Source organism: Lepus europaeus, chromosome 16 (genome assembly GCF_033115175.1).
Source record: "Lepus europaeus isolate LE1 chromosome 16, mLepTim1.pri, whole genome shotgun sequence".
Classification (NCBI taxonomy): domain Eukaryota; kingdom Metazoa; phylum Chordata; class Mammalia; order Lagomorpha; family Leporidae; genus Lepus; species Lepus europaeus.
In genome coordinates, this window is record NC_084842.1 from 25,699,673 (window position 1) to 25,724,335 (window position 24,663).

The 24,663-nt window shown below is 40.7% G+C and overlaps 1 protein-coding gene across 2 annotated transcripts in view; it reads right to left on the reverse strand.

Moving 5' to 3' along the window:
- Positions 1 to 3,000: 3,000 nt before the first annotated feature.
- SNX25 (sorting nexin 25) overlaps positions 3,001 to 24,663 on the reverse strand; it is a 163,177-nt gene continuing 141,514 nt past the window's right edge. The window contains exons 12-19 of one of the 2 annotated variants that reach the window (XM_062212755.1): positions 21,782 to 21,826; positions 19,126 to 19,239; positions 15,533 to 15,697; positions 13,896 to 14,013; positions 8,576 to 8,642; positions 4,680 to 4,861; positions 4,131 to 4,231; positions 3,001 to 3,604 (exon numbers count right to left, since the gene is read on the reverse strand). In XM_062212755.1, the coding sequence (XP_062068739.1) occupies positions 3,521 to 3,604; positions 4,131 to 4,231; positions 4,680 to 4,861; positions 8,576 to 8,642; positions 13,896 to 14,013; positions 15,533 to 15,697; positions 19,126 to 19,239; positions 21,782 to 21,826 (876 nt within the window). In that variant the 3' untranslated portion in view covers positions 3,001 to 3,520. Of the gene's footprint in view, positions 3,605 to 4,130; positions 4,232 to 4,679; positions 4,862 to 8,575; positions 8,643 to 13,895; positions 14,014 to 15,532; positions 15,698 to 19,125; positions 19,240 to 21,685; positions 21,827 to 24,663 lie in introns of both variants that reach the window. The other variant, XM_062212754.1, reaches the window with a different exon arrangement.

Genomic DNA, 24,663 nt, shown 5'->3' on the forward strand with positions numbered 1-24,663 from the left:
TGAAACTACAGAGTTTTAAAGAATTACACATAGCATTTTGGTAACTGTGTATATAGCATTTCTACTTCTGAAGTTATGAAAGCTAACAGAATCTAAAGATCTTAGCTTATTAGAAATTTTTAAAAAGTCAGTTTAAGAAGTTGTTTAGAATATTGCCCCTCCAAATTTTCCCTCAAAGATTTTAATTTAATGAGCAAAACAATTACTATTCCTGATGAATATTCATAAGGTAATAAATTAAAGCAACATGTTTCTTTGTGCTTCAACTCATTTTCTACATTTCTAAAGCTTAGATATCTTTCAATGCAAAAATAAATTATGAAATTATACAATTATAAATATCATTAAAAATAAATTAACTTAGTGGCTTTCCTTCTATCAGTGACATTGATGAAGGCAAAAGATCACAGCAAAACCAGTAAGGTCCACATGCATAAGATGACAGTGGTATTTATTAGCAGAAACAAATATTCTGAATACAGTATGACTTGAGATATTTTATCCTTTTCTATTAATACACAAAATTAATGTGTCTATTTTATAAATCACAACCATTCTTTCTGACAATGGATTTAAACAATATCTCTTCTTGGTGAGAAAATACAATTAATATGTAGGTGATAGTCACAAAAGAGCTGTGGTAGAGCAGAAATTACTTGCTCTTGCTTATATTCTGGTTTGCCTTGAACTTCAAATGTCCTCAGTCACGTATTTGTCTTATATCGTTTAAAAATATAAACTTAAACTAACCCTTTTTCTTCTAAAATTGCTACAAACACTCACATTTTCCTCAGTAACACTGCTCAAAGTCTCAAGCCTATTACAAGATTTCAGAACATCTAACTTCACTCTCCTTCTACAATATAAGCTTGATTTGCTCTAGTTTCCTAATACGATCCATATGACACTTTCAGCTGTTTGAAGGTCCAAATTCTCAAGCAGTACTCCCTTCTTCACAATGAAGAAAAGGATTTAGAAACTGAGTTAGTTGTGGAGAAGAGAATCCTAAAACAGCAACATTAGGAAGGAGCGAATGTTGACATTAATAGCACATTATAGGGATCTGCCATCCGTTTTCATCCTAAAGTAAAGATCGCTTTTTAAATTGCCATTAAACAATAGGTCTTGGGGACAGCATTGTGGCACAACAAGTAAAGCCACTGCCTGCAATGTGGGCATCCCATGTGGGCACTGGTTCATGTCCCAGATGCTCCACTTCAATCCAGCTCCCTACTAATGACCTAGGAAAAAGCAGCGGAAGATGGTCCAAGTGCTTGGGCTGCTGCAACCCATGTGGGAGACCTGGATGAAGCGCCTGGCTTCGGCCTGGCCCAGTGCCAGCCATTGCAGCCACCTGGGGAGTGAACCAGTGGATGGAAGATCTCTCTCTCTCTCTCTCTGTCTCCCTCTCTCTCTATAATTGTTTCTAAATAAATCTAAACAACAACAACAACAAAATAGGGCTCAGGGGGCCCGTGTTGTGGTGCAGTGGGTTAAGCTGCTGGTGATGCCAGCATCCCATATGAGCACCAGTTTGAGTCCCGGCTGCCCCACTTCTGATCCAGCTCCTCAGTCTTGTGCCTGGGAAGGCAGTAGAAGATGGCTCAAGTGCTTGGGCCCCTGCTACTCATGTGAAACCAGATGGTATTCCAGGTTCCTAGCTTGTTGCAGCCATCTGGGAAGTAAATCAGTGGATGGAAGATTTCTGTCCCCCCCCCCCCCCCCCCCCCCCCGCTCCATAATGCTGCCTTTCAAATAAAATCTTTCCTAAAAAACCCAAACACAAACCTGATAGGTCTCAGAAATCATAAATGTAGGACTCTGACATGTACCCTATATGAAAACACACCTAAACGTCTTCAGTGAGCCCAACGTGGATTGTATACTTTTAGTTTACGGTAGTTAAGGAAAAGGCGATGTTCCCGCACAGGGAGCCCCTGCACACTGTCACAGTGGTGTGTACCCTGTGACCTGTGAGGGGAGTCACTCTGAATGAGCTGAGGCTTCCAGATTATTCATATTAAAAAAAAAAAAACTTCTATAAGACACTTATATCAGCTATCTCATAAAGTTTACCTTAAAGAAATATCGAGGAGTCAAAATAATAGTTACTTTTTCATTTACAGTAATCATTTAACAGCTACAGTTTGAGTTATGCATACCACAGATATTTCCAGTAACTTTTATGAGTTATTTTGGCTAGGCAAATTTATACTACTTCTCTTCCTTGAATATATATTTTATATTTATGTTGTCTTTTCAATATCCCTTCAAAGAATAATTCTTACCCACATAAATAACTGGGCTTTCCAAAGGGTCAAACATGATCCTGGTTTGAAAAAAGGATCAAAGAATTTTAACTATAAGAATTTCAAATATAAAATTTGTTTTGCTAAGTTTTAGTTATTTATGTTTCAGAACTTGTTTCTTATCAAGAACATAGCAGGTTTGATATATCCATAATAAAGCCTATGCCACTTTTTATGTATATATTCTTTGATGAATTAAACTGATTTTTTTACCTTTCAATAGCTTTGTTTCTGGGGATTTAAGGGGGACAGTATTTTATTATTTTTGCATAATAGGTAATAAACTCTAGGGAAATTGGTTAAGTAACTTGTCCATGGCCCCACTACCAACAGCAAGACAAATTCTGTACATTACCTTAATGCCGATGATAGAATCCAGTACCTAAACTCCCTGAGTTCCTTTTTCTCTTTTTTCTGTTTTTCTGCCTAATCCAAGGTTCAGCTCACATCTTACCTACCTAAGGTTTCATTTTAAGCACTAATTTGGCTCTTTTCATTCATGAAAAACCATATATTTCATATGTTTATTTCATATCTGGAGAAAGGAAGTACGCTTTATACATCCATGCTTAAGTACTTAATTGCACAATGTTTTCCATTAAAAAGGCACTCAATAAATATTTGAACTGCCCAAAGTGTTTCAAACTTTTTTCTGAGATATAAGTATCTTAAAAATCAAAGAGCACTGTGATTCATTTTTTGTATTTTATTGCTTCAAATGCTTCAAACTATGGGAAATCTTTGGTAAAAATAAAAACAATAAAATTTTCACAATAACTTTACACAAAGCATTGCACAACAATGTTCTTCAATACACATGAAATAATATAGGAATGTTCAGAATCCTCAGTGAGGAAGTTACCTGTACAATATTAATAGTTCTTCATTTTAAAACAAAACTGTTTTCATAAATATTTAAAATATTTCCTAGGTTCTTATCACATATTAACATTTGTATTTCAATCAGTATATTGAACTTTATGTTATTATTTAAATTTTAAAAAATCAATAAACAGAAGGATTGTTCTTCATGTTACCTATTACAGCATTATTTCCCCCTCCCCCTAATTCTGCTTATTTCTCATAGAACTAGAAGGAGGTAACTAAAATAAAAGCCAGTATGCTGCTCAGTCAAGCCCTCTGCGGAAAAGAGGAAAACGCTTCATGTCTGTTAGGACACAGACATTTCTCTGGGGTTTATTGGTGCAGTCCTAACCTTGGCCGGCTTTGAGGTGCTCTGCGTGATGAGTCCTCAGCTCAGGACACAGTTCAGTCAGCAGCAGCTCCATCAGCACCTGAACCAAGAAAACACGTAGGAAAATCTGTCCTTGTTTCCTCCAAAGCCTTACTCAAAATACATACCTACATTTATGACAATAGTCTACTTGTACTAAGATTATTTTTAGTAAACAAATGATTCTCAAGCAAAAGGAATTAATGCTGTATAAACTCCATTTACCAACAGACTGACTTATTTCACAGGAACATACCGTCAGCAGTATTTAATACTGATAATTATAATCAGATGTCTGGGAAACAGTCTGCTTGGCTGCAATAAGAAAACCAAGCAGTCAGGCAGGGATGTGGCATCGAAACTCAACAGACAACTAGTATGGGAGAATGAGAAAGTACATCCACCATCCACTGGGGTGCTTTTATTCTTCTCAACCAAATGAACAAATAAAATCGATGCTGAGAAAATGAGACAGAGTTATTAAATAGGCGTGATTAAGAATATAAAGAGTAAAGTCTACCCCAATATGTGAACAGAAACAAAATCCAAGAACTCATTCATCCTCTGGGAGCTTTACATTTACTCACATACAACAGATGCTTATTGGCTCTTGTTTCTTGCAGTGCGTTGAATATTTTTATTATGCCATGGCGGGCATTTTGCTGTCCAACAAGGTTCTGAAGCATATCTGGAAAATTGAGTTTATATTGTATGCTGTGATTGCGACAGTGAGCAATGCACAGATACCCAGTGAAGGAGATATTACATGGTGCATACACAACACAAAGCATAAGGAACACAAAAGGTCAATTCTCTCAAAACTTTAGAATGAAACTTCAGAATTTTCAACATAAGGCATTTATGCAAACTACAATGCTTAATATATTGCTAAAAATAAGCATCTTAAAACAGTTTAGCAAGATTTCTAACACAAAATTTATTATCTGTGCTGAAGTTCTCTTAGGATTCTTAACATAACTTGTTAACAAGTAGCAATACATGGCTTAAAAGAAAAAAATTTTATATTTTTCATTGTAAATAATATTTCCTGAGAAATAGAAATGAAAAACATCTTAATAGGGTTAGCAACATCCCCTTTTTGTATCTACACTGTCAGGATAAGGACCCAGCCTCACCTGGAATGTTTTCAAGTAGCTTTTGCTGTGCTCTCTGTTTTGTCTGCTGACTTTGTTGTTCACTTCTGATTGTGGTTGGTGGTGCCAACTTCCCATTTGGCCAAAAAGCATCCCGGAAAACACTGATGTAGTAAACCAACATTTGCTCACTGAAAATCCAGTTCACTGTATCCCGGATTTGTCTTTTAAGAGAAAAATATTTCTTAAATGAAGATTTTTAGAATGTTATACTTTATTCACAAAAGGCATTATCCACCGGTAGGTGAAGATATAGCCGGATCTAAATGTTTGAGGAAAAATTGATGAAGTGCATTTTTAAACTCTGGCTCTGAAAGTTGTTTTTTACTTTGGTATACTGGACCATCATTTATTTCTAGAGCTCTTGTTTTCATTGGCACTAACTGCTCCAAATGGGCCACACAGTACTTTCCAATATGTAAAAACAAGAACTGAGAGGCAGACAGTAGCTTGCAACTGCCCTAACTGTACAGAGTATTTTAAAACATTGATTTCTGCAACTGAAATGGAAGACCACGTATAGCCTGTGAAAAGTGGCCTGGAAAACCTCCCTGAGCCCCTGGAGCTGTCTCCTAGTGTGATAGTGCAGGTGATGCTGCAGCAAACGTGATGCAGAGGAAGCCTCTCGTGTGCACATGAGGTCAGGAAAACAGACGCCTCCCTGTGGAGGTGCACTGCTGTGCAGCCCACTGCAGGGCTCCATGGCCATGACAGCTGGGCAGACACTGGACATGCACTTCTGCATAAGCAGCTTTTATCTGGCTCCCCAAGTCTTCCCACAATGACTCTCATAAGTCACCGGTCAAATTCTAATCAGTTACAGGTCTTCTACTGTCAAGAGAATGTAGACACAATTCAGTGATTCCAAGAGTGGCTGTGAGATGGAAGGGGGAAGTTTCTCTGTTGAAAAGGGGAAAAGAATCATCCTCTTAGAACATTATTGCCAAAAAAGACTTGAAATTTAGAACTTGGTTCAGGAGTAGTAACAAATTAAAAAGCCCTTTAAGAATTTAACTTTCCGACCCGATTTTAAATGGGATGATATAAGGTTTCAGAATAGTATGTCATATAGGTATTTCAAGTCTAGTACCTTGCACACAGTAATCAGTCACTACTGCTGACTGAATGTCTGAACTCTACTATGAGTCAAGCTATAATGTTGATTCTATTTGTAACTGCTTGTCTCCGAAGATACTTCCCACACTGTTTAGAACTATACAATTCAGATCTAGATCAAATACAATTTTTTTATGAACTTAAAGGGGACTTTTACTTTAAGAAAGAACTTGCCTACCTGCCTGCCTACCATTCTAACAAAAAACTACATAATGCCTACATCATGCTTTCTTTCTGTACTTTTGTTTTGTGTTACTCATTGGCACTACATGAAAGAAATGTAGTAAGAAAATTTCAAGTTACAACTTAAAATTTGATAAGTGACTCTTAACCGAAAGCTCATCACCTTGGTACTTTGTGTCCATTTATATCTGACTTTCTATTTAGCCAAAACCTGTGGGAAGCTTTTGAAGCAAGGTGAAAACTGTAGTCACTACAATACTCTGTACAGTTAGGGCAGTTGCAAGCTACTGTCTGCCTCTCAGTTCTTGTTTTTACATATTGGAAAGTACTGTGTGGCCCATTTGGAGCAGTTAGTGCCAATGAAAACAGGAGCTCTAGAAATAAATGATGGTCCAGTATACGAAAGTAAAAAACAATTTTCAGAGCCAGAGTTTAAAAATGCACTTCGTCGATTTTTCCTCATTTAGATCCTGCTGTATCTGTGCTGTGCTACTGCTTAGCTTTATGATGTGTCATCATCTGCTACAGGCAAAAATAGCAAAGGCCCAGGTGCTCCAGAATTCGCTACCTGATAAAATGCCCATTGAAATGAACAGCCTGAAAATTCTGTGCACAACACCTCTTCTCCATGCCCATGAAAATAACTGCCAAACATATTCGCCACTCACAAACCTCAGCTGCTCTCTTTGTAAGGAAGAGCCAATATCATAAATAGGAGCAAGGAAAGTATACATGCTCTGCTGCAATTGAGAAGGAAATTAAACTACCAAGTCGTGCATACTAGAAAAATAAGGCCATGTTAGAAATTTCTTTATCTAAGGTCTGTCAATACTAAAGCGGTTCACCTAGATCAAAACTGTAAGTTACACATTCCATTTCTCTGATAAAAACAAAAGCATACAATACTAACTCAAATAAGCATCTGATGGGGAATACAACTATTTCTTTAAAACTTTAGAAATAAAATAGAAGTAAGCTTTTTTTATGACAAGAAAATATATTCTATTTGCAAAGCAATAACTAAGAGTAACAAATGCTCTCTACAATGTCTCCTATAAAAATTTATAAGCTTTGTCTGATACAACCCCCATCACTCTCATTACATGTTTGACAGCTAAATCTTTCATTTGGAAAAATATCTGATAATTTTATCATAAAACTTATTTTGCCACACACACGAAAGTGATGTTTTCTCCATTATTTCTACAAGTTGACTTATATTTCTATTCTTCAGGAAGTCATAATGTTTATCTCTAGAAGAATTTTGAGTACAGAGTTACTTTTTTTTTTTTTTTTTTTTGACAGGCAGAGTGGATAGTGAGAGAGAGAGACAGAGAGAAAGGTCTTCCTTTTTGCCATTGGTTCACCCTCCAATGGCCGCTGCAGCTGGCACACCACGCTGATCCGAAGCCAGGGGCCAGGTGCTTCTCCTGGTCTCCCATGCGGGTGCAGGGCCCAAGGACCTGGGCCATCCTCCACTGCCTTCCCGGGCCATAGCAGAGAGCTGGCCTGGAAGAGGGGCAACCGGGATACAATCCGGCGCCCCAACCGGGACTAGAACCTGGTGTGCCAGCACCGCAAGGCGGAGGATTAGCCTGTTAAGCCATGGCGCCGGCCTCAGAGTTACTATTTAAAGACTGATACTAGCACTTCCAAGTTCCAGGCACAGAGACAACAAAAGACACAGCAGAGGAAGCAGGTACTAGGCCAAGACTGCTGAGCAGTCTGCTGACCTCAGGTCACTGGCTGTCTGCTTGTCTCCTCACCAACAATATGAGCAGTTAGACTCATCTCTAAGGCTCCCATCAGGCCTGAACTTAGCTACATAACTTGATTTGACTTTTACTGACTACCTGATTTTGCACTTATGAAAAATTCTAATAATTTCTCATCAATTAATATTAATTAAATTAACTGCAACTTCTTAATAACAGACCCAGGGCTTTCATAAATGATCTAATTGTGGATCAGTTTTTATGAACCTAGAACATTCTGTGAAAGATGTATATGCACATATAGTACTTTTATATATAGGTACCATAATATAGTTCAGTATATTCATATGGCTTATATAGTATTACATGATACACATCCCCAATAGATACTTAAATATTAACAAGAAGAATTAACATTTTAATGCTACCCCAACTCTAAAAAAGTTAACATATGGTTTATGTTTCCCTGTAAGTAAACACCTAGCATATAATCTCATCCTACTTTTTTTGGTTTAGAGTCTGAACTTTACCCTGATTCCTAGCATCTGAGATAAAAACACTATATGCAAGATTGCAAGATACTCAAACCAGTTATGGTCAGGGGGGAACTTTATGGGATACCATTTCAGCTCTCATCAGCCAAAATGTTGGAGCCAGCTCATGCTTATATCATCTAACTCACTGGGCGCCCTGTGGAAGAAATTCTTTCAGTAATCTACTCCCCTAGACAATCTTAGAAACAAATCAGAAATAAAAAGTACAGGAAAATAAAATACTTCAGTTAAATCATTGGCCACAATACCAGACAATCTTTTGATTAAAGCAAAAAGTAAGCCATTGAAGCATCAATTTCATACAACTCACTTGTTGATGGTTCTTCCAAAAGTGACCTGAACAAGAGCAATTAATGTTCTTCTCACCCATTTAAACACTAAAATATAAATCAGAGGAAAACTTTTATCACAGGATAGCACAATTATGAAATTTCCATAGCTGTTCAAAGCATAATTCTTACCATTTAACTCAATCTGTGTCCTAACATCAAGACAAGGCTATGATACCAACAGACTTTGAGTCTAGGCCCACAAACTTCTAAAGCTACAGTTTTTTTCTTTGTTTTTTAAAAATTTATTTATTTGAAAGGCAGAATAACAGAAAGAAGGAGAGGCAGAGAGAAAGAGGAGGTCTTCCATCTGCTAGTTCACTCCCTCAAATGGCTGTAATGGCTAGTGATGGTCTAGGCCAAAGGCAGGAGTCCAGAACTCCATGCAGGTCTCCCCACGTGGGTGGCAGGAACCCATGTATTTGGGCCATCTTCTTCTTCTTCTTTTTTTTAAATAAGATGCTGCTAAGGAAAGGCTTAGGCAACATTCATATGCCTGTTTCTTTTCTTTTTTTTAGTTTTTGTTATTTTATTTGAAAGTTAGATTTACACAGAGAGAAAAGGAGAGGTGCAAAGAGAGAAAGAGAGAGAGGTTTTCCATCAGCTGGTTTTCCATCAATTGGCTGCAATGGCTGGAGCTGCACTGATCTGAAGCCGGGAACCAGCTTCTTCCAGGTCTCCCACACAGGTGCAGGGGCCCAAGGACTTGGGCCATCTTCTACTGCTTTCCCAGGCCATAGCAGAGAGCTGGATCGGAAGTGGAACAGCTGGGACTTGAACCAGTGCTCATATGGGATGCCGGCGCTGCAGGCGGTGGCTTTACTTGCTGTGCCACAGTGCCAGCCTCAGGCCATCTTCTTCTGCACTCTGCTATAGGATGCTAGCATCGTAAGCAACAGCCTAATCCACTTGTACCTCAACACTGGTCCCTAGGTTAGCAAACTTCTGCTCAGGAAAATTCTAAAATTTCATTTTCTACTAAGCAAATGACAAGATGAAACCTAAGACTTGGACAGCTTTTTAATGCCTAAACAACAGCTGAGCCAGCAAGTGGAAGTAATACTTTACTTTACATGTCCCTGGGCTACTGACAACATGTCTGCTTCCCACTAGCAGACAGTGTCGAATTGCTATTTTAGATCTCTGGCTGGCTTGCTGAACCTGACTTTCTAAAACATTGCTCTGAATGAGAAACATCTGTAGTCAAACGTTGACAAATGTTTTGGAATATTAATGGGTTGATGGGACTAACTGCTATTTGAACAGCAAGTTTGTTGATCATCATGCATTTGTACAGATTTTACATTTTTGGGGAAAGAAAGGTGAACTGCAAAGCTCCACAATCTTAAGCGAGATGGGAATTCAGCAGTCTCCTGGCCCACCTCTGATGGCAGGTGGGCAGGAGTCACCTGGGACTCCCAGTTTTCTCATTTGTAAAAGGATAGCGTTAACATGTGCTTTCTTCCTCCCTTTTGTGTCTTTGTTTTTGATTTGAAGGTCTTTGTGTGTTTAAAAAAAAAAAAAAAACACTGCAGGAAACTACCTTGTGGCACAGAGGGTTAAGTCACCACCTGCCAACATCCCATATGAGTGCTGGTTCAAGTCCCAGATGCTCCACTTTCAATCCAAGTCCCTGCTAATGCACCTGGGAAAGCAGTGGAAGATGGCTCAAGTGCTTGGGCCCCTGCCACTCACCTGGGAGACCTGGATGAAGCTCCTGGCTCCTGGCCCAGACCCAGCCATTATGGGAGTGAAGCAACAGATGGGAGATTGCTTTCTTCCTCTCTCTCTCTCTCTCTCTCTAACTCTGCCTTTCAAATAAACAAACAAATCTTTTAAAACAGAAAGAAAAAAGCACTGTGACGAGCTCTACAGATCCCAACTTGGATGGAGACACATCTGATGAGTATGAAATCTGTGCATCAACCGAAAGAAGGCAAAGATGCACTGTGAGGATATAAGAGGTCAACGAACTGGAATCTAGAACACATTTTCATTTACATATTCAGCTCCACCCACTGAAATGCTTGGTACTGACACTTGAGGAAAGAAATTCAGGAGCCGAATTCAGGGCCCCTGCACCTAGTAAGGAAACCTCAAATGAGCAAATTTACAAACATCTCTGTACAAGGACAGCCACACAAAAAAGATCAACAACCAACACAGACTTGGTACTAGGGTTTAAGACATTTCAAAGTCATTTCTAACTTTTTAAATGTATCTAAATGTCTAGTTAAAACAGTATTAGTCCTTCAAGTAAAAAAACTCAAGTCTTAGGGTCAGTGTTGTGGCGCAGTGGGTTAAGCCACCACTTGCAACATCTGCATCCCATTTTGGAGTGCTGGTTGGAGTCCTAGCTGCACCACTTCCAATCAAGCTTCCTGCTAATGCTCCTGAGAAGACAGCAGAGGATGGCTCAAGTAGTTGGGTCCCTGCCACTCAAGTGGGAGACCAGGATGGAGTCCCTGGCTCCTGGCTTCAGCCTGGCCCAGACTCTGGCTATTGTAGTCATTTGGAATAAACCAGTTGATGGAAGCTACCTCATTCCCTCTTGCTCTCTCTGTCTCTCTGTCTTTCAAATAAGTAAGTAAACCTTTTGTAAGAAGTTAAGTCTTGGAGAACCATGCCTCAAAAATGCCTTAAAATTTTTTATGAGATTTGCCCAATGCTGCCAAACCTGTAGATTTGCTCATTTTCAGTTGGTATTGGGCTGGGAAAAGCGTGTGTGTCAGTGCTGACACCTTCACTCCGCCTTTCCAGGGTGGAATGAGGTCTGAGGGCCAGTGCAACCATGGGAAGAATGCTTGACAGCCGTGGTTATTTTAAACATGGTGTTACTGGCATTTTTTTGCATACTACACTACAGCAGGAACCAAAACTGAGCTACAGTTTCTCTCCCACCACTAACGTCTCCTTGCTCTGCTACTTTTCCCTAGCCTGCCCCAGCCCCTAGCCCTCACCCTTTCACAAAATAGCCCCATTCCGTCGCTCTTTCCAAAGTCTCATGTGTTCAGAGTCACAGAGGCTACAACAGCAGTAGCAGGATTTTGCTGATGGCAAATATATCACATCTCATTATACAGAATGTTCTATTTACTCCCCTCTGAAATGTCACCAGCAAAACCAAATAGGCATGTGAGCAGGCCTGAGGTGGAGGAAGTGCACACTGCAAAGACAGGGTGTTGCTGAGGCCCACTCTAGCCGTGACTGCCTCTGACCGTCTACACATCTTTTAATCCCTTCACATCTGTGGCAAAGGGCACACTGTCAAGGCTAGCATAGTGCTGCCTCCTTCTTATCGCTCCAAGAGAAAACAGGAGGACCAGCAATTTGGTGAGGCCTATCTTACTGAGGAATTCAGAAATTGGGTGAGTACTTTTTTAGTCTATACTGAAACAATTCAAACATCAGTATATATCTTAAAGTATTAAAAACATGGAAGGCTACAGCTTTTTCATCTGAAGGCTGAAACATTTGGGTGATACTCCATTATATGTATATTTCTTAAATAATTTAACTATCCTCCATTTCTAAAGATTATCTTAATTTCATTACTTATCTTAGTTTTCATTATTTCATTATTGAAATTATGCTAAAATGAACAAATATCCTTATACATAAATTTCTACCTGCAGCTCAGAATTTAATTTTGCCTACTGCTGAATGTAAATTACATTTTGAACCCTGGATATTGTAAATTCATGGAGGGGTATAATCTATATCCATATCCATATCCACATCCATATCTGTATCTATCACCTATATATATTTTTGCTTCCCTATAGAGCTGTCCTCACATCTAAAACATATGCACCTGAAGTATTTGCTGATTGATATTTGATAATTCTCTTAGGTTTGGCTTAAGGAAGGAAAAAGTTCCATGACAAAACATGATTAATTTGACAGTTAACCTTTTGTCTACTGGCTCACCTGTGTGTCCAGCCAGGCATTTTACTGATCACCTACTATAGACTGATTAGTATGGTAGACATGCTCAGGTTTACAACAGCACTGGAATTTTTTTCCTGAGCCAGTAATTCTTTGAGTGACATGAGAAGGAATGCAGAGCCCTACTTCCTATATAGAATCAACCCTTAGCCTGGCTATCTCCTTTGCCCCAAGGGAAAAGATGCTAAGCTGAATGTGGAGAGCCCAGGACATTCAGGGGACAACATCTTACAGGTCGGTGGCATTCATGTGCCTCACAAACCCTGCTCTTCTCGTTTTCCTCATCCTGGAAGTTAGGCGTGCCTGCAGGCATCTACATATCTCTACTTACTAGTGGGGCTCCGAGTAGGACCAAGTACACTAGTTTCATGAGGCAGAGTATGGAGAACTGTGAAGGTATCCTGTTCAGGACTCAAGATTAGGCCATGTGGTCCGGTTCACCTTTCACCAAAGCAGGCGTGTGTGCAGATCTTAATAAAATGAATTTTGACTTCCATTTTGCTGTTGTTTCTTCTGAGTATATCATCTTCAGGAATCACTAGGGTAGGATTTCTCAACCCCAGCATCACTGTCATTTGGGCAGGCCAGCTCTGTTGTGTGAGCTGTCCTATGCACTGTAGGGTGTTTATCAGCAGCCCTAACCTCTACCACTAGATGCCAGTAGTACTTACTCCCCCAAGCTCTGACAACCAAAATGTCTCCAGACTTCACCATACTGTAAAATCACCAATCAGTAAAATGTTGCCTCATCAATGTCCTGGGCTTTGTCCACTCAGCTTAGTATCTTTTCCCTTGAGGCATGGGCGGCTGAGCTGGTCCTATATAGGAAATGTAGCTGTATGTTCATTCTTACACCACTTACAGAGCTAGCAGAGGAGGACTGCAAGTGCTATTATACCGTGCCATGTGCAACCCCTTTTTCCCACTGAGAACCACTGATCCAGAGGAAGAAAGGCGGTGGAGAACAGGGCTGGGGCATTCCTGTATTCCTCGTCAATACCATCCTAGCACAAAACCCCACCTTCAACAACAGGGCTCTTCCTCTGCCCTGCAAAATAATTTTTGGTATAATTTTTGATGATCAGACAATGAAACTATGCTGAGGCATACAGAACGAAATTCAAGGCATTCTACCTTTTGTATTCAGAGGACCATGGTGCAGGGTAAGTCTGTCTTATGGGTATATCATCAATACCGTGCATAGTATCTGAATGGCCCGTAAGAGTATCTGATGAATGGATGAATGCATCAGTATGAATACATGTCTGCTGTATTTCAGGAATAAAGGGACATTATTCTGTGTGTATACCAATTAACCAGCAAATACCACTAAATAATGACAAAGAGGCTTACTTCCTCGAAGTTCAAAAATCTCCCCAATCAACATGAAACATGGTTCAGCCAAGGAGTCTTTCTTCCCATCCATATCATCACCATAATCTGATAGGTCACTGTCCTCCTCTGTCTCCTCCTGGGGGCACAGCAGTCACAGGGAACAGATCACTTATTAAAGATAATTCATTGAGTTGTTCTCGCTTTTTAGTGTAAATTCCAAAACTATTTGCTCACATTTCAGCCTTACCTAATCCTTCACCTCCTATGCAGAAACCCAGTCATTTTTAACATGGAGGACAGAATGTTCTAACAACAAGGAAGGCTTGATTCTAAGGCCTTATTCAGGATTTAAAATAAGCTCATTTAAATAAAACTTGATACTGTATCAATAATCAGAAAATCAGTAGCTAATAAGTTTTCTAAAAACTACAGGAGATTTTGTTTTAAAACTTACATGATTTTAGGTTCACTATTGGTTTAAAACATGCACATTTTAGAGTACCAAGTTATTTTGAAAAGCTCTCATTCAAGCTGTTATTGTGTGCTTCATCTGGTCTCATTTCCTGATACACATATCGGCAAGTTTTGGACCAAAACTCATTATATACCAGGCCCCAGGCAAGTGCAAATGAGTGAGGGGGATCCACTTTGGGCGGCCCACAGCTATCCGGGGAGACTGGCAGATACTCCAGCAGCTGGGTCTACAGAGCAGGAGGAAGTGCTGTCACAGAGGGACAGACATTCAGCAGGGGAGGGACAGCTGTGGAAGTTCACCCTAACGCCTGCAGGGCAATCAAAGCAGATGTGGTGGGACTGGGCAGAGGGCAGAGGGCAGAGGCAGGATCTGGGAGACATCAAGTGAGCAGGGAAGCACTGAGATTTACAGAGGCAGGAGGAGTTCCCCATGAACTTGGCCTGGTGTGAACCTTGACCTTATCTTTTATTAGAGCACTACAAAAATCCTCCTCAGCAGTCCAATGACTGGCTGCCACTACATGGACACATCCCCCTCTCCTGAACCTTTCATGCCAGTCCAGCTCCTCCACAGTGGCAGCCCTCATGCTGGCTCCCCACTCACAGGGACTGGCTCCCCAACCTTGTGTACAGGGGCTGCTACAGAACTTCCCCGCCACATTTTTTAATTCATTTTATATTTTTATTTATTTTTAGCATTTTTTAAAAATTTATTTAAGGTATATGAATTTCATGTATTTCATATATATATAGATTCAGGAACACAGTGATACTTCCCACCCTACCCTCCCTCCTACCCATGCTCTCACCCTTCCCCCTCCTCCCTCTCCTATTCCCATTCTTACTTTTTACAAATATCTATTTTCAGTTAACTTTATACTCATAAGATTAACTCTACACTAAGTAAAGAGTTCAAAAAATAGTATGAAGAAAAAAAAACCTGTTCCTCAACAGTCGCGATAAGGGCTGCAAACAAGCATCAGAACTTGAGTCACTTTCACTTATTATTTCTGTATCATCTCTTCCCAGCAGGTGTCCCAAAATATGACAGTGAAAATGGACATATTTGTTTCCCCCATTAGTAGTTTGCTTCCATCAAATAGCTGTAACTTCACACGCCTTTAAGAAGACATTTGCTAAGACATATGCAATCAAAGTGGCACGACCTTTAGATGGCTCACCTCCTGGTGGGAGAAGAAGTCACGAGGAAGTCTTTCTAAAAATGAGGATAATGAAAAGCTGGGTTTTTTCCCCTGCACGTCGATAACCTTGAGGTAGTCAGGAGAAGGGCTCAAAAAGGCATAAAGTGCTTCGCTCTGACACAGTCTTTCATCTGAAAGTATATTCTGTGGAAGACAGAGGTTCATTACTCCTATAGCAAGCTGTGCTGCTGGGAGCTGGCAAACAAGGTGGAACTGACTGTATCATGCACTTATTTTCATCATAATTCTGAATCTAAACTCACTCTCTTGTCCTTGTATGTAGGCGAATTCTCAGTGACCTCCACACAACCAGTTAACGTAAGGCTCCAGGTTAAGTGGCAGTGCCCTCCTCACTGCGCATGGGGACACTGTGCAGACAGCAGAACTCGCTCCACTCTGCACTATCTGCTTATGGCTCACAGGTCTCCCGAGCCACTGCTCTTGAGGCACAACATACCTGTCATTTATCTGTGTTTGAATAACTTAATTTTTTGGGCAAATTACACATGAAAACCACTACCCTACTTTTTTTATCGCCATGTCCAGACTCCATATATCAACTCAAACAAAGACCTTCTGGGTTATCACACGGTGGCACTGTCTGCCAGGTAATAGCTTCATGTTACAACCTTCCAAACAGTGTTCAATTACCTAGCTACATAAGTTTCTACTGGCCTTAAGCTGGAAATTTTCCCAAGTTCTGTTTGTACTTATCTGGCCTCAGGAACAGGAAAAGCAGACCATAAATCAATTTGTTTATACATAAGCAAGTGCTACAGTATGACAGTAAAATTAACAATGTGACCACAAGAATGCCTGGGCGTCAGTTTAAGACATAGGGTGCAGGAATAAACAAACCAACGGGAACTGTCATCCATTGACGATGTATCCCCCTTTGGGGAAATGAACACTGGGAAGCTGACTACACTTCTGCGGACAGAAACCGGAGTGGTAGGGGAGGTTAGGTTCTAAGCTCAAGGGAGTTGGTCCATGGTGTTCACATCCTGTTTGTTCAGATGGCAAATGACCTGACAAACCCAAAGGCCCTCCCTAAGTATCTTGGAGAGGCCCAGTATTGCCCAGATGAGGGGCCCAAGGCACACCATCAGCATGCAGTGGTGGCCACCTCCATGGATCCTGCAGAGGACTGGTCTGAATATGGGAAGCTCCTGCTTCAGCCATGGAAAAGGGGATGATGGGAGGTGGCAGCAAGTGCCATGTGTCATTTACAAACATTTCAGAAAAACAAACTCAATGGAATCCTTTTTTTTCTGGAAGATCCTGTGAACCTAACAATATCTGCCTTTCAGATTAGTCATTTTGCATCTTGCTTTTCCTGTCAGTGGTTTGTGGGATATCTGAAATTACAGCCTGCTATACAGCCTACCTAAATGTGCTGATCACAAGTAAAGTCTTTAAGGAAATGAGAAACAATTGAAACTTTTATTTCCTGACTCAAAATCCTTTTAATTAAATGGTAAGTGACCACTTGAGACTACTGTAACATCTGGCTTAGTTAACAGATTATTCTTGCACTTAACTCCATCCAAACCACATACCAGCAGTGCACCAGTTGGCCCACTTCTCTAGGCACTGTTTCAGAACTCACCAAACCATTTCCACCCCAGCCAGCCAGTAAGAGCACTGACAATCCCTCCACCCTTCCTCACCCCTGCAATGTAGAGCAGTCCCAGCAACACACCAGGCAAAGCAGCTGAAGGGTTGGGAGGACCAAACAGAGAACCCCCTGCCCCCCAACCTCCAACAGCAGAGGCCAGGAGAAAACCCAAGCATTAGCTGAAGGAGTCCTGAGCTCCATATCCAGGGCTTAAAAGTCTTGCATTTTGAAATATACCTTTTTGTTTCACAGACATTATCTTTAACTCATCTGAATTATTTAACAGGGTTCTATGTTGGAGTGAATGTAACACCTGCTAGACATTCTGAGTCAGCAACAAAAATGGTAATATTCCAGTTTTAAATTCTCTCCTGTTAGGAGCACTAAAACACTCGTGGTTCTCTGCCCTAGTCCTGACATAATTAAGTTGAACAGCTTTTCCAATGATTTTATTTCCTGAGGAAAATTTACTTACTTACTCACAACACACACATACACACACAAGATAAAATGAAATTAATACTTCCCAGGCAACTCTGGCTCAAATATATCTATTTTAGTTATGATATACAAATCTGATTCAATCAGTATGTTTTAATATAGCCTCTATTAAGAATCTGGCAACATCCAGAGCCCTTACATGCTGAGGGTGAGACTATAAAAATAGCTACAACCAATTTAAAACTGAAAAATCCTAATCCCTAGGAACTAGCCAACATATATCCACCAAACATCAACCACTAGAAGTTTACAGTGGTGCTTTTTGTAAGAGCCTTAAACTGGAAATTAGCCAAATATCCATCAACTATGGAATGATTAGAATGCAGTGGGGGGGGGGGAGGCAGTGCTGTGGCGCAGCAGGTTAAAACCCTGGCCTGCAGTGCCAGCATCCCATATGGGCACCGGTTCTAGTCCCAGCTGCTCCTTTTCTGATCCAGCTCTCTGCTGTGGCCTGGGAAAGCAGCAGAAGATGGCCCAAGTCCTTAGGCCCCTGCACCTGCGTGGGAGACCCGGAAGAAGCTCCTGGCTCCTGGCTTTGGATTGGTGCAGTTCCGGCCATTTCAGCCAACTGGGGAGTGAACAAGCGGATGGAAGACCTCTCTCTCTGTCTCTACCTCTCTCTGTAACTCTTTCAAATAAATAAAGTAAATCTTTTTTTATTTATTTATTTTTTGACAGGCAGAGTGGACAGTGAGAGAGAGAGACAGAGAGAAAGGTCTTCCTTTTTGCCATTGGGGTGCAGGGCCCAAGCACTTGGGCCATCCTCCACTGCACTCCCTGGCCACAGCAGAGAGCTGGCCTGGAAAAGGGGCAACCGGGACAGGATCGGTGCCCCGACTGGGACTAGAACCCGGTGTGCCAGTGCCACAAGGCGGAGGATTAGCCTATTGAGCCGCGGCACCGGCCAAAGTAAATCTTTTTTTAAAAAAATAGAATGTAGTGGGTTCACACAGTGAAAAAGCTATGCAGCACTGGGAATGAGTTGCTATGAAGCATTGGGACTTACAACTAAAGCCACACTATGGATGCCTCTCATACGCAGAACGAAGAGTGGAAGAAGTCAGACACAAAGGAGTCTTTACTGTATGATTCCATTTAAATGAAGTTCAAAAGCAATTTTAAGTAGTAAAAGTTGCTTGAAGTCAGGACAGTGGGTATCTCTGGTGGAGGATCAGTGATGGGAAGACAGCACGAAGGGTACTGGTATCCACCAGTTTCTTGGACTGGGTGCTAGTTTCCTGATGGTGTTCAGTTTGTGAAAATGGAGAGTTATTTACTTATGATACATGTATTTCTTGTAGGTAGACTATAATTTTTTTAAAAAATACTAAAGGTATTATGAGAATCTGTCATGATTTGTGAAAACAAAAAAGCAAACCAGCAAGTTTTCAGAATGACAGCTTACCCCAAATAACTGATTTTTCCTCTCATATCCAAAACTCTACTTGCTTACCTGTAAAAACTTATTTAGTTGATTCTTTGACTTTTCCATAAACTTGTGATCTACAGATTTGAAAGGCAGCTTGCTAAGAGAAGGCAACTGGACTTTTTTTAAAGAAGGGACACACTGTGGAGGGAAAAATTCAATGTTAATTTTGAAATTACATTTTAAATAAAAAAATCAAAGTTTTAATTAGAACAAACCAAGTGTCTTCCTCCTGCATTTGTTCCTCTGAGATTTAAGACCTTGAAAAGCTACCTGTTCTAGTTAGGCTCAAAGAATATAGAGGAATGGAACCTTTGATGAGAAAAGTTAAAGCTCATCCCCAGGCCTACAAATACCAAGAAGCTGGTAAATCACAAAGTTAGGTTGATAAGACGGATTTGTACAACATGCATGGTAGCATATCATGCTAGGAACAGAAGCCCGCCTCACAGGAAGTTTGCCCATTAGAAGTTGTTGTGCTTAGAAAATCTCTGTAAAAACTCATCAAAGTTAACAAAAGAGAAAGAAAACCTGGGTTGTCACTCTTTTGCTGCTTTTCAAGGGCATTAATAATAAAATATATTAATAAACAAGACTGTCCTTTGTGCTAGAAATGTGTCATTTCATCCTTTCAACAGCTCTATAAAATTTTATTCTCTTTCTTTAAAGATTTATTTATTTATTTATTATTACAAACAGAGAAGGAGAGACAGAAAGATCTTCTATCTGCTGATTCGCTCCCCAGATGGCCACAACAGCCAGGGATGGGCCAGGCCAAAGCCAGGAGCCAAGAACTCCATCCAAGTCTCCCACATGCATGGCAGGGGGATTCTCTGCTGCCTTCCCAGGTACATTAGCAGGGAACTGGATCAGAAGTGGAGCAGCCAGGACTTGAACCAGTGCTCACATGGGATGTGCTCACATGGGATGTCAATGTCACACACCTGCAGCACCACAACCCTAGCCCTTTATAAAATCCTGAAGAAATTAAACAAAGAGTTTTATAGGCAGCTTAAAATCAAAAGGGGCTGGAAAGGTTCTTCCTGTCACAATGGTAAAGGAAGGGTTCTCACAACAGGAAAGCTCATGCGATCAGAAACAGCAAGGTACGAGAAGAGGCCAGCCAGCAAGCCTAGATGAGGGAAGACAGTAGTAAGACAACAGGACAGGTGAGGAATTTCATAAGGTTTGTTCTGAACTTCTGTGTCACTAACTTTGGTTTCATAATGGTTTGTCACAGGGCAAACTATATTTTTCTATTGTGTCAGTTTTACTCTACAACTTTGCAAAAAATTTATTCTTATATCAAGATAGATATTTTGCTGTCGACAATGTTGGGAGTGATTACAGTCTACAGCAGAAATGCTGCAGTGTGTGTGACACTCAGTTTTATTCCTCATCCTTTTAAAAATTAGTTGAAGAAGTTATAGCACCCAGAAATCATAAAAAAAAATCACCCCAGGAGCCAAGATTAAAGGAAAAAGACATACTTCATTTGCAAAAGAAGAATCTGAGAGGTGGCGGTAGGTTTTACTGATATCAGTTAGAGAAAAATGGATCTCAAGTGGAAATGACTGAGAAGTTTTCATTGCTGGAGTAAAGGGAAGTCACCTTCATAGAAGGAGAGTTAGAAAGGATGGAATTCCTAAGCAAAAGTGTGAAGAACACGCACTGAAAGGAAGATGATGGAGATTCCCATCCTGATTTGGTCAATGATGCACATGTCCTGCGACAAGTCAGTTAAGCATTGGGCTTAGTTTCCATTATTTATAAAACAAAATAATGAACCTACATTAGTGCCTTTCAATGATCTTTAACTGAAACCCACAATAGAAAATGCTTGTGGTCCTGTGGACCATAATATATAAACACATATCCCTTTCCATGTACCCATACACACACATATAAAACCAAAAACAAAAGTTCTATGAAACAATGCTCATTACTACTACTACTGCTAACAAAATCCACAATGTTTATTATTAGCCACAAATTCTCCTAAATGCTTTGCATACATTTTAAATATATTCATTTCCTTAAATCTTATAACCCCATATGGTAGATACTGCTAACATCTGTATTTAGTTGATGAGGAAAAGGAGGCACAGTGAAATTGAGCGACAAATCCCAGGTCACATACTTAGTAAAAGAGGGAGTCAGGATTCCAAGCCAAGCAGACTGGCTGTCTAGGCTGTGCTTTCAGTGAGCCACATCCTTCAGTGTATGTGATGAATTCCCATACACTTCTACTCTCTTTCTCAAATTGCTGCAATTCATAATTAATTCACTTCATACTCATTAATGTGTCACACTGGCAGCTTCCATACCACTGGCCCTAGATGATCGTTAGGTCTCTTCCACTTCTGGGGATTCTATTGCTCTTTACAATGGAAATCTTGAAGGATTTAGACTAGATGGCTTGAACTGTGGGTAAATTTCCAAACATCAGGCTGAAAATGCTGAATTGCCAGTGACTACAGCCAAGGGGAAAGATTAATCAGTCTCCTCGTGTATAAAAGTTGAAATGAACTCTTGGATTTCTTTTTTGCACAGTAATTCTAGACTCTTGTGTTCATAGTATTCATACCTCACTAAGTTTCCGGTGTAAATTCTGAAACTCACTGAGCCTTCTTGGGACTGTCCAGTTCTTAGTTTCAACTCCTCCAACTTCTTGTAGACTTACCATGACAAAGTAACAAGGCATTTGCTCACCATTCTCTTCTGTAACCTTGAAAAAAATCAAAAACAGCCACAACAGAAAGCATGGTGAGTAGATACGGTAAGAAGATTTTTAAATGCCCCTGAGATTTGCCCCTTGCTAGTGTACCATGGCTGGTGCCTGTACGGCCCCTAGGACTGGGCCTATGCTAAGTTTTATTCTGACAATTAGGTTCTATCAGGAGGAACAGTAGACTCTAAAATATGGTGATTATCTGGGTTGGTCTAACCTAACATGTGAGTCTGTTAAAAGCAGAGAGATTTTCCTGGTTAGTAACAGAAAAAGGAAACCAGAAAGACGCAAAGCCCAAGAAGGAACCCAGCAAGAAAACAGACCTCAGTTCTACAATCACAAGGAACTACATTCTGTCAATAACCTGGATAAGGCTGGAAGTGGTTTTTCCCCAATGTCCAGACAAGAACTCCGTCTGGCCAACACCTTGACTTCAGCCTTGTGATACAGTGAGAGAGAGCCCAGTCATACTGTGCTCCACTTCTGACCTACAGAAGTGTGAGTGGATAAATGGGTGGTTTTAAGCCATGAAACTTGTTACACAGCAGAAGAAAACTAATATAGCAGACTTCACATCCTGACTGTATTGCCTTGAACAAACAAATTAGTAGCAAGCTAACAGGTATCAGACACATCAGAACTTTTCTCAGAAAAGATGGAGGGTTCCTTGTTTAATATTAGGATTCAACAACCCATTTTTTCAATTCTCAAGAAATTTCACATTGGGATATACAATTTCCTTCACCTCCCAACTTAGACATTTCATACATACACATACATTCTCTAACTCTTCCCCACATACCTCATCATAGTTCAGCCTAGGTCAAACAGAAAATTTAAAAAAACCAGAAAATTGAATTTGAACTTGAATTATGGTCATACATGAAAGAGAACGAATTCAGTAAGAAAGGCAAAGGGAAGAGACAGAAATTTACTGAGCACACTGCTAAGCCCTGTGTGGGTAAGACTACTGCCCCACTGGAAGGATGTGGGGAACAGAGGCACACCAGGGTAAACGACCATCCTAGGATCACACATCTAGCAAGTGGGTCTCAAAACTCATGATCAGGCTGGCTGTAATAGCATCTTCTCCACATTCCTCCATGAGAGTGCTTTGTGAGCTCTGGCAGTCAGCTGACGGCTCAGGTTCTGTTTCCATTATCTTTCCTGTGAGCAAGAAACCACAGCAAACTCCTGAGTAATACCTGATTACCAGGGCAAAGTGATTTGCTGAGGATTTCCGCTCCGTCCCTCCGTCCCTCAGTGCTTGCCTGTGGAGGGGCCCTAATGTACTGTGCAATATCAGAGGCAGCTAGTGCTAAGCAAGACTGAGACGGTGACGTGTTTTTGTGTTCTTTCTGTCCCACAGGCCTCCTCTACGGCCTTTGGCATTAAATACCCCAGAACCATGCCAGACTCCACCCAAGCAGTAACAATATCTGCAACTATCAAGAGAGTCAGTATGGTATCCCAAGGTTGCACACACCTTCCCTCACTCATCGTCTTCTACCTCCCTTAAAAAGGGTATACTGGTCTGTGGCTGAGCTTAATGGGAATGCCAAGTGCCATATACATAGGGCAGGTACTTGGCTGAGCTCCTACATACTCTATGTTCTTTCAGGGTAGCTCTTAGAGAGCTTGCTTTGTTTTGTTATCTGTCCAGAGGTGAACTTGAGATTGTGCCAAGCCAAGGGACTGGTGTTGTGGTGTAGCAGGCAGAGCCGCTCATGGGCCCAGGTTTGTGTCCCAGCTGCTCCACTTCTGATACAGCTCCCAGATAGTGGTCAGTGAAAAGCAGCATACAATGGCCCAAGTCCTTGGGCCCCTGCTAGCCACATGGGAGACCTGGATGAAGCTCCTGGCTCCTGGCTGGGGCCTGGCTCAGCCATGACAGTTGCAGCCACTTGAGGAGTGAACCAGTGGATGGAAGACCTCTCTGTGTCTTCTCTCTATCTCTCTCTCTCTGACTCTCAAATATATAAATAAATATTTTTTAAAAGAAAAGATTATGCCAAGCCACCAAGTTCATGGAAAAGGCAGGGAAGAACAAAGACAAACCATTTCAAACAGGGCAAACATTAACCCAATTTGGCTTAGGACCACTTGACTGGGTTTTCACTTGCCTGATAGCAGGGAAGGTGGAAAGGAAGAAGTTGTCAGTAGTGACATTGTAAATGCCCCTAAGTACTTTTCTTCCTAAATAAAATTATTTTTATAGGCCAATGGAAAGGAATACAGTATATTGTGCAAACTGTAATCCCACATTCCTCAAAGAATAGCAATGACTGAAAGGAAAAATATTGGAGCCAATGTTGTGGTACAGTGGGATAAGTTGTCAACTGCATTGCCAGCATCCCATGTGAGCACCAGTTCAAGTCCCAACTGCTCTACTTACCATTCAGCTCCCTGCTAATGTACCTGGGAAATGCAGTGGAAGATGGCCTAAGTGTTTGGTCCCCTGCTACCCACATGGTAGACCTAGATGGAGTTCCTGGCTCCTGATTTTAGCCTTACCCAGCCTGGGCTGTTGGGTCCATTTCGGGGAGTGAACCAGCAGGTGGAAGATCTTTTTCTTCCTTGCTCTGTTTTTCCCTCTCTCTCTCTCTCTGTAACTCTGCCTTTCAAATAAATAAATAAATCTTGCTAAAAATAAAAAATAATAAAAGGAAAAATATTAGAGTGATCTTAGTGCTACTAGGATTTAAGCAACCAAAGTCTGCAGGATTGAACAAAGGGATGTGACTTTTTAAAAAAAATTTTTTTTCATTTATTTATTTGAAAGGCAGACAGAGAGGGAAGGAGAGATAGAGAGCTATCTTCCATCTATTGGTGCA